A 15076-nucleotide genomic window follows, 5' to 3' on the forward strand; every position below is an offset into this window, starting at 1 on the left:
GCTATCTCTAAAGCACTTCTGATACCCAACAAAAGACAATTATGGACCTTCCCATTGTTTGTTGTTGGCAGTGTTTGTTGAGGGACCAACAATGGTTTCTCTGCGGGGTTCTGGGGGTTTGTCAATGGTAATAAATAGCTGTGGATGCTCAGGTTGCTAAATCATGCCAGCTGTGGGTGGGCACATGGGCTCTATGTATTGTCCGAGGTCTTTGATCAGATAATTGCCCCTCAGAGCCGGAGTTTGAAACATCTGAGTGTCGCTATGGTGACCAGGATTACTGTGGCTGCTCTCTTGAGTGCTTTTAGTGATACGGACACAACTGGACTGCACTGCAGGACTGCTGCCGTAACTTTTGAATACAAGACACCAGTCCTAAAATCCTTGTTATTAAGTGGAATAGGACAATAAAGATTGTTAATACACTGAAAAAAAACTTCTGGACAAAATTTATTACAATTAATTTTATTTTGATTCAATCATGTTGAACTGGTGTACATGATTAAATTACGTAGATCCAACAAATTTATTTAAGAAAAAACATTTTAAGAATAATTTCAGTGTATGAATTCATGAACCAAAATGTTGCACATACATATATACTATATATAAATATATGCAAAAAAAAAAATTAGGCACTACAATACGTTAATATGTTACTTTAACTTAAAAAATTAAGTTAAACAATTTCAACTTGTTTTTATAAGTTATATCAACTTATCACAAGTCAAGACTTAAAACAGGCTGAATTGACTTGCAAAACCTTGTTTTACAGTGTACCATTAGATTAAATCTGACATATATTTTCCAGTTAACATTTTCAATGACAGCCGGGGTAGCTAATATTAATTGACATTGGCACATTCATCACAACGTAAAAGTCTTAAAATATTTGTCAAAAAAACATTTGCTGCCAGAATTCAGGTTGCAATTTGGTTGTGAAAACGTTCTATAAAGAGATTTCTTTAAAGTAGGATCTTGTACTATCAAAACCCTCTTCATTGCTCTTTTATATACATTGTTAAATGCAGGGATTACACTGTTTTCCACCAAGGATGAAAGTGCAAGGCAAATTTAATGGGTTTCAGAGTGCTTTGTAAGGGAAACACTACATCAACAAATATTATTATATGTCTCTTATGTCATAGAAGCCAGACATATTTATGAAAGTTTGTGCTCAAATAGCAATGTAATGTCTACAGGTCCTGTGATCAACTTTTTGAAATTTTTGGATCTGAAAAAATTAAAAACAAATAAGTGCTGTCATACAGAATAGATTTCCCTCTGAATAGAAGTCTCTAATTACACTTAACAATAAAATATATGCCTCCATCCAAGAACACATAGACGCCTTACAGAAAATTTGTGAATTAAATCTTACAGAATTAAATCTGTTTGTAGGGTATAGAGATTTTAAAATATTTTTACACAACTTTTCTCTATGACATTACTGATCAGGTTCATAACATTATGTTTACCAATTATATCACAATTTCTCTTAAATCATTGTACAATTTACAATTTGAACACATTGTTTATTTACAAATTTTATTATTTAAATTCTTTAGCATTTCTAATAAAAAACAAGGAGAAAATTAATAGTGAAGCTGTTTTATTTACCATATCCATGTGTGACGCATAGACATGTTTTCTGTACACATTCTGTGAACCTGATATGAACATATAACAAATCATGTAGCATATACATCTAATAAGATAAAAGAGCTTGAACGTATTTATTTATGTATTATAATATACTGTACTTGAGAAAAGACATCAAAATACCATTTCTCTTTATTCTGTAGCCTACTGGTTAAAGCATGTTTCTCACAAATACAAATCAATCTTACGCTATGGTCTGCAAAAATGGCATTTAATGATTTTCTTGAACGCGCTCTGAAAGTCTTTGTTGAAGTATGCGTAAATGATGGGGTTCAATAAAGAGTTTGAATAGCCCAGCCAATTAATGACATCTGTAAGCCATAACGGCATATCGCAAGATGGACAGAAAGGCATCACAAGCGCTTTAATAAAGAATGGCAGCCAGCACAGAATAAAAGTGCCCATTATAATGCCCAGAGTCTTTACAGTCTTGCGCTCCCGTGCCAGGGCGAGCTTCCTCTTCGCCTCGGTGTTTTTCTCATGTTTGTTCTCAAACAGAGGGACAGAGTTTGGTGTGTTGGGTAGAGGAAGGTTGTTTTTGGAGTTGCTGTGAACCTCAATGATCTCCAGAGACTCGCCGTCCTCCGCGTGCTTCACCGCGCCGTTTACGCACGCAACGGGCTTGGGTTCGACTGCGCTTTTCCAGTTCTTTCCCAGCTCGCCGTTTGTTCTTTTAAAAAGAGCAGGTGACACAGTCAAACATTTAACCCTCTTCTTTTCTGTTTTCCGAACTGTTTTGCGAATGCGAAACCTCGCTGCTTTAAATATACGTCCATATAAGACCAACATGAGAATAAGAGGTATGTAAAACGCGCAAAAGGTAGAATAAATAGTGTACCACGGGTCGTGGCTGATCATACAAGCTTCGGGATTTGCCATGTCTTCGGCTTTGCTCTTGGGTTGGGATTTCAAGATCAACATGGGTGGGATGGATATCGAAAAGCCGACCAGCCAGGTAACGGTGATCAGAAAAGCTGCGCGTTTTAATGTCCTTTTCTTCATGTAGTCTATGGGGTTGGTGATAGCCCAGTATCTATCCAAAGCTATAGCGCACAGGTGCAGAATAGAGGATGTGCAGCATAAAATGTCCAAAGAAATAAAAATATCACAAGTTACCTGTCCAAGTGTCCACTTATCTAAAACTTGATAAAGAGCAGCCATTGGCAATACAAGCACCGACACCATGAGGTCCGTGACCGCAAGTGATCCGATCAGGTAGTTTGCAACATTTTGAAGCGATCTCTCCAAAGCAATAGCCGCCACAACACACGCGTTTCCAAAAATTGAGCATAGGATGAGCGCACCGATCAGCAAAGACGTGGAGATCTGATAACTTAGCCGAACCTTGACGGGTACAGTAACATTGTCGATTTGGTGATCTACACCAGTGTCATTCTCAAATAAGGAGAATGTGTCGTTGGTTTCTTCCATGTCGCGATACAGCGTAAAATTCACAAAAGGAGCTTCAGTGCGCATCATTACTCCATTCAGAGGAGCTGACACATTTGAATGTGATGACTATCAACATTGTTTCTGACGAGTTGTGGCGAGGCGGGTCCATTTATATCAGCAGTGGACCAGACGTCAGTTACCTACGCAGGTGTATCGGGTGGGCTCGCACGGAATATGCACAGCACGCGTTTTCCCAGTAGTAGTCTTCACCATCTACGTATAAGTGGAAGCAGGACATTTTCCACTCCGGATGAAATTAGCAAAAAATCCCAAAAAGGAAGCTTCAATTCACTGAACGTATGAGGGAGGCCTGAAATGAACTGTTACTGCATTAATGAAACTTTTCTTTTAGATATGAGCATGGCGCGTTTATTCGATTCAGCACCACAGTCAGCGACTCCGTGTATCCCATAGAGCTGAAAATTGTATTGGTGTTGCTGCTGCCACCTGCTGTAACCCTTCTGCTGCTAAGAAAACCAAAATCGGTCAAAAGTACCCTTTCTCGCCGCACGCACCGACTACATTACAACTGTTTCCAAACAAAATCTCTAATCTCCTACATCTATCAAACGCTTTTAATGAAGTAGGCCTACAATCTTAAAATTATGTGCTGTTTGCTTGACAAAAAATTTGGACAACCCCAACCTTTGTTAATATACTGTAGAAAATTTAAAATTATTCAATAAAAAATATATATACTGTAGAAAATGTTCATATCTGAACCATATGGGCTAAAACAACGCAGCATTGTTATTTTTAATTTTTATGCAGCGGTTGAGTTGTCCATATTACACGCTGATGCATTATTTAAAACCCAATATTTTGTGCCTGTAATAGTTTTGAGGGAAATCATTTGCATGCTCTAAAATGTTTTCTCGATTTAATATTTGTATCCGTGTGAATGAGTGAACTAACGAATGCGTAAACTGAGCTATGCGGAACTTCACGTGCAAGGTTTATTGTCCTTTATCGGCCTCCGTAGTGAGGCCACGCCAACTCGACTTGTAGCAGCTGATGTGTTGTTTTTAGCTGTTAGCTAAACAAAGAAGTTGCTGTTTAGAAATCGGAAATGGCTGCGTCTTTTGAGGTAAGACATATTTTTGTACATAAATGACTCAAAATATTAAACTGTGACAACAAATAGCAAATATTTGCATGTTAGCGATATTGGCTAGCAAAGAAACTAACCGGTGGAGGAAACTATGGGTGTAACTTAAATGACTCCGGCGGAAACCACAATGTTTACATTTTGGGGAAAGCTAGTGCAGATAGTAATACATTAGTGATTTTTATTTTGTTTGTAAAGACGAGACTGTGATTTTGTATTTATTTATATATACTTCAAGCAAATTTAAAATTGTTTCCACTCCTCTGATGTCCATAAAAGTTAGAATATTAAGAACCAATAACGTTACATTGATGACAACCACGGGCATATACTTAATAGTCAAAATAGGGGGTCAATATTTACACATATGGGTCCATGGCATGACATATTTTTGTGTCTTGATAATACATCTATGACACATGTCACTTTATTCAATGAAACCTATTGCGTTAAAATACATTTCCAGTATTTTTTTTTATTAATACTAGTTTTTGTTTTGGTATCTCAGACTTGTAAAGTGGCAGGTGGGGGGCAACTGTCCACACAAATAATCAGTTTAAGACAACTGTAAAAGGATGTTTAAATTATAAAAAAAATCAAAATTACCTTTTTTTTTGCATTATTTTATGTTTGACACTTTTCCTATAAACAATTATCAGTATGGTTTTAGGATAATTGAAACATTTTTGTCCAACAATTTTGATTTTCTCAAATGTCAAGGTAGTACAACCACAATCATGAGCCTTTTATTAAGTAGTTAACAAATATACAGAGTAAACCTGATATCACATCATTCAGTGAACCCCAGATGATCTTTATGGCTTATTAAAAAGTTTGTCGATTTCTTTTAAATGCTGATAAAATAGCTATTTTAATGTAATGGGTAGGTTGGTAAACTTTCTGTGTCAGGTGGTACAAACAAACTAGAAATTATGCTATTTTATCAAACACATTTTGTATTTAAAAAGTATATTTTTAAGAATTTGATATCACAGGCAAAAGATTATACCAGCATTCAAGTAGAAGTTTGTTAAATGTTAATTCATTGCGGAGGTCAAGTGGTGCAACCAGAAAGGCAAAGGGTGCAACTGCTATGAATGCCCTAAAGTCAAGAAATAAAAAACATTACGTTTTTCAATATGCTAATAATTTAGCGTTATTTTATTTGTTAGTAAATGCAAGGGAAGGGTGTCTATAATTGTTATTATAGTTTTTTTTTTAATTTTGTCCTTAAATTTATAGTTCTCAAATGTTAGATTTTTGGTAAAGATTTTTGTACACCTACAAACGTTTTAAGGATCATAATATTAAATGCCCATATCAAATAAAAAAACAAGCAGCATGACACAGGGAGCGCGTTAAAACTTATCTTGCAAATAGACAATGATTGGTTGTATTACCTGACATTTTTTAAGGCGGTATCAATAATATTGTGAAATAAAATCATTAAAATGTACTAAAATGTTGTTCAACAAACAAAACTTTTTAAACACATTGTTCCTGACTCATAAATATACAATGCATCTATTTTTTAAAAATATATTTTTTAAAGTTTCTAGGAGCTTGTTTTGTCATTGACCCTATGTCATTCAGATGTGGTATTGTTTTAGTCAAAGATATAAAAAAGAAAATATGATATGTATTTCAAACAGACTAAAGAAGAGGATCTGTCAGAAACACTAGAAGAATCTACGAACCTTCGCTGCAAAAAATGTCGCAGATGTCTCATAGATTCAAGCAGCCTCCTTAAGGTGGGTTAAAATCTGATGTTTTTCAAGCTTACAAATTAAAGAATGCTTTCTTTGCTTCCACATAAAATGCAAACTTTATTCTAACACTGATTTCTGAAATATTAAAAATAATATGTCCAATGTTGTTTAATGAGAATAATGTTATGTCTGTCTGATATTTATTTTAATATAGATAGTAACATCTGGGGAGAATGCGGCCACATGCAATGTGTGGCATTTGAATGTTGAATCTTTGCCAGACTGGATTTTGGCAAGTGTTAATCAGGTATTGAGTTTTCATATCTTTATTGTTATTAATATGTTAATTTGGACATTTATATGCAATATAGGCTATTGACATTTATCTGTACCACTGACACATAATGATCTATTCTGATGAAATATGCACTTTTCGCAGGTCCATTGGACAGTGGGGAAATTAAACTGCCAGTACTGTGGAGCTCGATTAGGGGGCTTCAATTTTACAAATTACTCCAAATGCACCTGCGGACTTGATACAACTGTGCATCTCAATAAAAGTCGTGTTGATCAGGACTTAAAACCTCAACTTCTCTTGACTAGACCAGGCAGGTTTGGGAGGCAAACTGAGAGAATGGAGCATAGGGTAGCGTCCCTCCCACAAACAAACAACTTGATGACAGAACTACAAAATAGAGAAATACAATATTTGCCTTCTTCTTCCTCAACCTTCAGCTATTCCTGTACTGTGTTTCCTGCAGTCACAGCCGATGATGTAGATCGAAATGAACTTGAGTTTGCATCCACCGAAGAACCACACATTCTTGGGAGTTTTGAAGTGGGCACAGATGTCACTTTACCTTCTGAATTGCTACACCCACCACAGCTATCTGATTATCAGGAAAACTTAGAGGAACGTCATGTGGATTCTGCTTCCCAGATGAGAGCCTCTCTGGACCTAGCAGTGGATACCGAGGGTGTCAGACCCAGAGTAATAGAGGTGCCATTAAGACACATCTTCCCCAACCTGCAACCAAAGCTCTCCAAGAAAGAGAGAAATCGCCTGAAAAGCTTGAGAAGGAAGCAGAGAAAGAAGGAACGTTGGATTCAAAGCCAACAGGAGGCAAAAGAACTGGTGAGATATCATAAATATAAAAAAAATGTATTCGTCTATATAATACACATATTGAGCTACATCCATAGTTGTTTTAAAAATTAATAGGCCATTCATTCTGTGGTTGTTCTATACTAGTGAGCTATCAATTCTTGATTTAAGCTCAGCTCCAGATTTATTGGCATCCTTGAACCTGAGCATAATTTTTTTATATGCGTAATATAACAACATAAGTTATTGTTGATTTATAGGTAATCCATTCTTCAAATATGTTATTAACAACTACACTTGATATACGGCATGCTGTTTGCTACCCCAATTCAAAGTCAATAATTGAATTGGAATCTTAAATCCCATTCTCATTTCTATTCTTAACGGCACACAACCCTGCTATCTAGTTTGTTTTATGTATGAGGTAGCAGACGAGCAAAACTGGATGAGGGTTATTAGACGAGGAGCTGCGTTGTACTGAATTCGGGCATGAAGCCAAAAATAGATCCACGGATCAGTATGGGCATAAATCCACATTCTGGGCAGCTGTAAAATCCACAGGCTCGAAATAAGCCATTCACAGTAGCACTTGGCTCCTGCAGCAGGTGTTATTTTTATTGAAAATCTTTTTTTTATTCTGTTTTGGCTTTATTGGGAAAAGAATAGACAGGATATGACGGGGAGAGAGAGTGTGAATGCAAAATATTACAAGCATGATAAAAACAAACAAAAAAAAACATTTAAATCTGCTTTTCCAGTGCATTTCTAAATCATCTCGGGATTAAGAGTTAATTTATGTTTATTTTGTTACTTCAGGCTATGAAGTGGGACCTCACGAGCAGTGATGAGGAGGAGAGGGAGGGATACACTTGTGCTGTGTGTTTGGATGTGTATTACAGCCCCTACAAGTGCCATCCTTGCAGTCATGTGTTCTGTGAGCCGTGTTTGAGAACGTTGGCTAAAAACCGGCCAAGCAACACGCCCTGCCCCCTTTGTAGAACCCTTATATCCCATGTGCTGTTTCAGGAAGGTGAGTAGAACAGATCTTTCTCTGAGCACCGTTACTCTTTCATTCAGAGGTGTAGTTTCTGGGGGGGATGGGGTGAGGTAACCCCCCCAATAATCAAAACTAGCAATTACATCCACCCCCAATATTTAATTAATGATTATTGAAATCGTCCAGTACGTACTTGGAGCCTTCAACTCCACCCATGTTCAAACCAAATCTATACACTTGCTTTAAAGGATTAGTCAATTTTCTTAAAAAAATGTACTCACCACCATGTCATCCAAAATGTTGATGTCTATCTTTGTTCACTCGAGAAGAAATTATGTTTTTTGAGGAAAACATTCCAGGATTTTTTTCATTTTAATGGACTTTAATGGACCCCAACACTTAACAGTTTTAATGCAGTTAAAATGGCAGTTTCAAAGGACTCTAAACGATCCCAAACGAGGCATAAGGGTCTTATCTTGCGAAACGATTGTCATTTTTGGCCAGAAAAATAAAAAATATGCACTTTAAAACCACAACTTCTCGTCTTCCTCCGTTCGTGTGACGCACCAGTGCGACCTCACGTAATTGCGTAATGACGTCAAAAGGTCACATGTTACATATGAAATGCACATTTGAGGACCATTTTGAACAATAAACTGACACAAAGACATTAATTAGTATCATTCCACATACAACAACGTCGGAACGGACCTCTTTCTCCACACTTGTAAACACTGGGGCGGAGTTTTGCATACGTCATCTGTGACCTCTTGACGTGATGGCGTATTACGTGAGGTCGCACAAACGGAGGAAGACACGAAGTTGTGGTTTAAAAGTGCATATTTTTATTTCCAAAAATGACAATTGTTTTGCTAGATAAGACCCTTATGCCTTGTTTGAGATCGTTTAGAGAAATTTGAAACTGCAATTTTAAACTGCATTAAAACTGTTAAGTGTTGGGGTCCATTAAAGTCCATTAAAATTAGAAAAATTCTGGAACATTTTCCTCAAAAAACATAATTTCTTCTCGACTGAACAAAGAAAGACATCAACATTTTGGATGAAATGGTGGTGAGTAAATTATCTGAATTTTTTTTAAGAAAATGGACTAATCCTTTAATTTGTTTCATTTCTGTTAGTTATATTGCCTTAGAAACAATATTAACGAATGAATATTTTCTTTCAGAGCTCAGTCAAACTACAAAGACTTGCTTCCCAAAGGTGTATTGGTCAAGACATGAGATCTTTCAAAAGACCAACTATTCAAAATGGCCCCTGCCCAACTGCCCAAAGCGTTTCCGCATTTTTTGGGGTTTGTACATTTGACACTTACTAAAATATTGCAAGATAACAAATAAGTTTTAGTTGCATGTTGACATTTTTGTTATTATTTCAGGCTTTCAGAGACATGGGGGTCCTGCTAGCCGCTGGCAGTTCCCACACAGAGCGTTTGGACTGGATGTTTTGGACTTGGGGGATATGTGGGGCTGGCCATTTGACATTGACTTTGTGATCATCTCCATTTACTCTCTGCACTGGGTGCTTGCATTGATGATCTTCTGTGGACTCTGTTACTTCTTTCTTCTCTGATGTGCGAAGGGGTCGGTTCCACTTTTCTGTTGCTGGACGATGAACTTTGATAGTAGACATCTCATCAAGTGCCTCATTCTTTTATTACAATGTAGCTTTAAATATGAAATATGATTTGTGTGTTTGTTTGTGGTTTAGGTCTTACAGGGTTTGTGCAATTTCATGTAACTTCACCAGCCTACACTTCACATGTAAACAGTATTTTAAATGATTTAGAAATTTATAAAAAGCAATAATGCTTTATCTGCTACCTGCTTTTAATAAGTTGCCTGCTATAACATTTGAGACTGTTAGATGCTTTTTTATTGTGTAACTTTTTTGAATGGATGTTATCTGCCTTCTGCTACAGATGTGTGTATTAATAGTTTCAATGGCTTCTATTACACAGTTAAGTGTTTGAGCTTTTTTGCTGATGCTTTTTTCAGGTTGCTTAAGCCGATGATGTGAACAAACGTCATGATCGTGTCCCATACACTGTTTATAATAAAGGTTCCTTAAAGGTTCTTTGTTGCGCTGTGTGGTTCCACAAAGAACCATCAACAGAACCCTTTTGTGGTTTTACAGACTATAAAAAGCTAAAAAAAATGGTTCATATGTCATTGCTGTGAAAACCCTACATTTATTTTTAATATGTAGTGTATGAGGACATGTTACGAACAATGAAAATGTATGCAGATATTAATTTTAGAGATGCCAACACAAAAGCGCATTTAGGTCTTCAGCTGAGTTCCGTCGGCCCTCAACAGGGGTGAAGGTGACTCTCCTGCTCGCGGAGGACATGCAGAGGAAGCGTCGCGGACGCTCGCTTGCTCGCACGCTTCGCGTCTCATCACTCAGCTACGACAGCTAAGAAACGACCCGCATTCGAGCATCTTCACGCGCAAACGGACTGAAGAGCTTTTCTCTGCGGGTTTGTTGTATCCGTGGATGCGTATGCATGTGTTCTGCACCGAACGGGCGAAAGCACCGCCCCAGATCCGCAGCCAACATCTTTCACATCGGCAAGCCTTCACTGCGGGACCCGGAGCGTCGGGAGAGCACCGAGAGCGCGCGGAGAGCTCATCGAGCGATGGATGACTGTAGATTGGTGAGTCTGCTGCACAACGGCCGCGTTAGGAATGCTGTCACCATAGAAGCTGTGTTTTGTAGGAGATAGAGGTGACAGGTGCGGAGGCTATTAATGGATTTTTAGTTACACATTGGTTAGATTCTTGCGCAAAGTTCACATGTTTAAAGTGGCGAAAAAACATCATATAAATGCATTACTTAGAATCGCACGAACTGTTATTTATTAACACAAAACTGGAGAATAATCTGATAACTCAAGCAAGCTTAATTCTCATTACCTATTTTTATCATTAGCAATTATATATATATATATATATATATATAGGTATTATATTTTCTTATGCAACAATTGCTTGCCATCCATCAAACAATTGTTGCATAGAATAATATAATGCCCATATAAGGCAAGTGGAGTTTGTTTATATAGATCACATATAAAGATAATTTAGCGTGCTTCACATAATTGATTTACACAGACAAAACAGCTCATTTTACTCTGTGTATTGCATGAGTGCAATTTTATGTGATGCTATGTGGCAGCTAGCCTAGGTAATGGCAGCTAAATTCGTGTTTACACGCGCACATGCATATTTTCTAAAAATAAACGGAGAGGTAGGCTACACTGCTTTGTCTCAATTTTAGACTGTCCAGGAGTTCAACACTCTCGTGGCCCTCCATCGCGAGCAGGTCATCTCTATTGGTGAAAATACAGTTGACTGTCCTCCTTTAAGGGCGCAGATGCACAAGACTCGCATCAAAGGATGCGCAGTAGCCCAGTCCGCCTATCACAACCTCATCGCAATATCTGGGTAAGCATCTACGTTTGTGGATGATGAGAGGCTGTCGTGATGTGATGATTCATTTTAAACCCGTTTTTTTTTCTTTATGCGTATTTTGTCGTAGGCCAGAGGATGGAGAAATCCACCCAGAAATATGCAGGTTATTCATCCAGCTTCAGTGCTGCCTGGAGATGTACGTTACAGAGATGCTCAAGTCGATGTGTCTGCTGGGTGTGCTGCAGCTTCACAGGAAAGGTGTTGTGTCAATGACAGCCAGCAGAGGGCAGCAAATCCTTCAAATAAACAGACCTGAGTACATAAAGCTAATATAGCTTACTGCATGGTGAAATACTGCCTGTATTTGACAGGGTATTTACGAAACAACACTTTAAATATTAAACAAACAGCCCTCCTTGAGTGTATATTTTGTGTAAGTTAAAACAACGTGTAGTTTTGTAGTTCATTAACTATAATTAACTTTTCTTTGCATTTACTCTAGGAAATGAGACGTGTCCTGAGCCAAACACGGACTTCAGGGTGGATGAAAGCTCTGATGTACCGATGCTTGAAGACAGGTCGTCATCACCTGTAGATTTTCCACAGGAATCTTGGCTTGTGTGTACAGACATTGAAAACATAGAAAGGTAACAACATGAGATTTATGGATTTGGAGAGATATAGTTTGATGTGTTTTATATCTCATGGCCTGAGTCTGAGTTTTAGTTCATGTTCTGTGCTGTGAAATTTTAGATGTGAAATTTCTTTCAGTGATATGCGAGAAATGAGGAACCTATTAAGCAAACTCAGGGAGACGATGCCTTTACCATTGAAAAACCAAGGTGAGTCTAAATTCAAAGTAGGCTATATATGAAGAATTTGGTTCCAAAACGCAATAAATCAATTTTGACTAATTTCAGTAAAAATGTGTTTTCTATATACCAAGAAAGTTACAAGATGAAAACCACTATTTTCTGTTACAAACTTTAAACATAAAAAAACATAAAACATTAAAAATTCAAATCCATAATTCGTTATAAAAATAGATAATTTTTTCCACAAAATGCTATAAATCTATTGAATCAACATATAAATCATTCATTTAAATCAATATTCATTTAGTTGACTAGTTGTATACACTGATAAAAAAATAAATGAACATTAATGGCATTAATCAAAACACTTACTTTGTCATATTAAGAACACTGTCATTGCTGCTGTCATCCTTGGGACGTCGTTGCTTAACTTTTTTGACAGCAACAGCTGTAAAATGTTTTGGTCCTGCTCGATTTTCATTGGCTTTGAGTAAAATAGTTTTTCATAAGATCTGGGGTCAATGTGTTAGCATGACAGAAGCTTGATGCTGTCAGGAGAACAAGCAACAGCCGGCATTTTTCCGTCTCCCGAGTGCCACTCGCGTAAATTATTCGATTTTGATGGCTTACAGAAAACCACCCCTTCACAGAAAACCACCACATGTTTATCAATGCCACCATTATTTTGTTTTTGTTTGTTTGTCGATCACGAAGTACAAAGTAGATGAGGAAACTAGTATTTAGTGTGTATTCAAAGCACCGCCATTGTTGTTTACAATGTGTGGAATGGTGCGCTGTGATTTGTTGAGTGAATTTATTGCATTCTGCAGAGAAGGAGGACTGACGTTTATGACCTTTTTTGAAAAAAGGAGAAAAGATGATAAAATAACACAACGGATATTGCATTTTGTGTAAAATTAAGAATTTACTTTTAATACTGACCTGATACAAAACTGATTTTGGTGGTAACTCATTTTTTTTTAAATGGTGTTTATCGCGGTTTGGAACCAAACTCTTCATATGTACCCTATATTTTTAGAAATGTAATTTTTTTGTCATTGCACAGTTGTGCGACAGAATATTAGCTTTCAGAAGTACACACATACACAGGCACATACAAAAATATGATATAACAATGTAATCGGCTGAATACAGAATATAAGCAATGAAATACGGTGGTAAACTAAATATGTACAGCATATGGACGAGTGCAATGTAAATTAGCCTGCTATGTGCAGAATGTACAGAATAGGTCAAGTTCGAATGTAGGCTGATATTTACAAAAAGACGCCACACAATATTACACAAAATTTTAGATTTTACTAATATAGCACAAAATTGTTACCAAGTGCATACAGTTGCTCATAGATATTATCACTTATTTTTACTCTAAAAATGCACATGCATTTACCTTTAAATGCAAAAATTGACTGAATTCAGTCTGATGGTTTACTTTGTGGCATATAGTAATTGAGCAAAATAATTTTCACAATTAGAATGCAATTCATCACGATCAATCACACAAAAATGATGTGATTAATCTGTTTAAAAAGTTAATCGGTTGACAGCCCTAGTTTATACATAAATAATTTAAAAAAAAATGTTTATAACTGTATTTAATGGTGCCCTTTTATTTGTGTAGATGACAGCAGCCTGCTAAATTTAACTCCTTACCCCCTGGTGAGGCAGAGGAAGAGGCGATTCTCTGGGCTTTGTTGCCTTGTGTCTGGCTGAACCTTCAATATTACTGTCAAGTCTTCTTTTCTAATCATTGATCAGTGCTTCATTCATCGCTTTCATATCTCTTGACATTAGTTTGGCTAATGTAGTTTTCCCTGGAAAGTCTCAAAACTACTTACTCGCTTGTGTTGGCAGAATCCAGTTGATTCAAAACCACATACAGTGAATAAAATTCCTATCAGTAAAATCAAGTAGAGTCCATTAATATTTACCAAAGGATTTGTTCTCTACGTCATTTGTTGTGAAACCATATGATTGTAAACTGATGAAATCTTTACATCCACAAATACCAACATCTCTCACATTTTTCTTATTTTATATAATTGAGTAAGAGAATATAAGCTAATATATTCTCTCACAAACATATAGGGGTGGTTTCCCAGACAGCAATTAGCTTAAGCCAGGACTAGGCCTTAGTTTTAATTATAAAATATAACTAGTTTTAACAAACATGCATTACTAAAAACATACCTGGGGTGCAATTTGAGGCAAAACAAAGGGCACTGATGTATTTTAAGATATGTCAGTGCAAGTTGTTTTCAGTTTGGACAGCTCTTACATTTATTTTAGTCTAGGACTAGTCTAATCTCTGTCCGGGTAACTGCTCCTTAGTCACTGTGCAATGCTTTTAATTTAGTCTTCCATAAATGTTGAAAGACTTGTATTAGTTTTTAAGGGCACAGGAGCGCTCTGCACTAAAGCCATTGCTGTTTTATTCTAAGCTTGAAAATAACATAAATTGATGTAAATAATACAAATAATTGTAAATAAAACATTGTATTTATTATAATTAATTTTAAAGATGTATTTTTCGTTTATCCATTCAAAACATCATGTTTGTATGAATGCATATAACAGTTTAAGAAGAGTTTGCAGCATGTTTTTTTTGTTTGTCAGGAGTTAAAACTCATATCAAGCTATAAATCATTTTTTAATGATAATAAACACATTTGTTTAATGTATTGTTTTGTTTAATTGTATACTAATTCAGCTTTTTGTATAAATATTCAAAATAGTTTTTGTTAAAATATAGGCAGTTGTGTTTCATACTTAA

General features: G+C 36.4%; 3 protein-coding genes across 5 annotated transcripts; 2 read left to right on the forward strand and 1 right to left on the reverse strand.

The window, feature by feature from the left end:
- Nucleotides 1-646: 646 nt before the first annotated feature.
- Nucleotides 647-3517, reverse strand: htr1ab (5-hydroxytryptamine (serotonin) receptor 1A b). Its single transcript, XM_055180888.2, has one exon. The coding sequence runs from the start codon at nt 3139-3141 to the stop codon at nt 1852-1854; it is 1290 nt and encodes a 429-aa protein (XP_055036863.1). The 5' UTR covers nt 3142-3517; the 3' UTR covers nt 647-1851.
- Nucleotides 3518-4043: 526 nt separating this feature from the next.
- rnf180b (ring finger protein 180b) lies at nt 4044-10126 on the forward strand. 2 transcript variants are annotated; one of them, XM_055180886.2, is made up of 8 exons: nt 4044-4201; nt 5875-5973; nt 6146-6238; nt 6371-6539; nt 6693-7066; nt 7853-8066; nt 9220-9345; nt 9430-10126. In XM_055180886.2, the coding sequence occupies exons 1-8, from the start codon at nt 4184-4186 to the stop codon at nt 9621-9623; spliced, it is 1287 nt and encodes a 428-aa protein (XP_055036861.2). In that variant the 5' UTR covers nt 4044-4183; the 3' UTR covers nt 9624-10126. The 2 variants fall into 2 exon arrangements, with proteins under 2 accessions (XP_055036861.2, XP_055036860.2); XM_055180885.2 differs by having other exon boundaries at nt 6371-7066.
- A 135-nt stretch (nt 10127-10261) lies between these two features.
- rgs7bpb (regulator of G protein signaling 7 binding protein b) lies at nt 10262-14984 on the forward strand. 2 transcript variants are annotated; one of them, XM_073871306.1, is made up of 6 exons: nt 10262-10710; nt 11334-11500; nt 11595-11725; nt 11970-12114; nt 12221-12309; nt 13925-14984. In XM_073871306.1, exons 1-6 carry the CDS (start codon nt 10561-10563, stop codon nt 14014-14016), a joined length of 774 nt encoding a protein of 257 aa, XP_073727407.1. In that variant the 5' UTR covers nt 10262-10560; the 3' UTR covers nt 14017-14984. The 2 variants fall into 2 exon arrangements, with proteins under 2 accessions (XP_073727407.1, XP_073727408.1); XM_073871307.1 differs by having other exon boundaries at nt 12239-12309.
- Nucleotides 14985-15076: the final 92 nt, after the last annotated feature.

This window comes from Misgurnus anguillicaudatus, chromosome 9 (assembly GCF_027580225.2).
Source record: "Misgurnus anguillicaudatus chromosome 9, ASM2758022v2, whole genome shotgun sequence".
Taxonomy (NCBI): domain Eukaryota; kingdom Metazoa; phylum Chordata; class Actinopteri; order Cypriniformes; family Cobitidae; genus Misgurnus; species Misgurnus anguillicaudatus.

Bases quoted from the DNA above. Each gene is read 5' to 3' on its own strand.
- htr1ab (XM_055180888.2), bottom strand. From the start codon at position 3,141: ATGATGCGCACTGAAGCTCCTTTTGTGAATTTTACGCTGTATCGCGAC.
- rnf180b (XM_055180885.2), top strand. The intron at 7,067-7,852 runs GTGAGATATCAT...TTGTTACTTCAG, and splicing joins AACAGGAGGCAAAAGAACTG to GCTATGAAGTGGGACCTCAC. The intron at 8,067-9,219 runs GTGAGTAGAACA...ATTTTCTTTCAG, and splicing joins CCATGTGCTGTTTCAGGAAG to AGCTCAGTCAAACTACAAAG.
- rgs7bpb (XM_073871306.1), top strand. From the start codon at position 10,561: ATGTGTTCTGCACCGAACGGGCGAAAGCACCGCCCCAGATCCGCAGCC. The intron at 11,501-11,594 runs GTAAGCATCTAC...ATTTTGTCGTAG, and splicing joins AACCTCATCGCAATATCTGG to GCCAGAGGATGGAGAAATCC. The intron at 12,310-13,924 runs GTGAGTCTAAAT...TTATTTGTGTAG, and splicing joins TTTACCATTGAAAAACCAAG to ATGACAGCAGCCTGCTAAAT.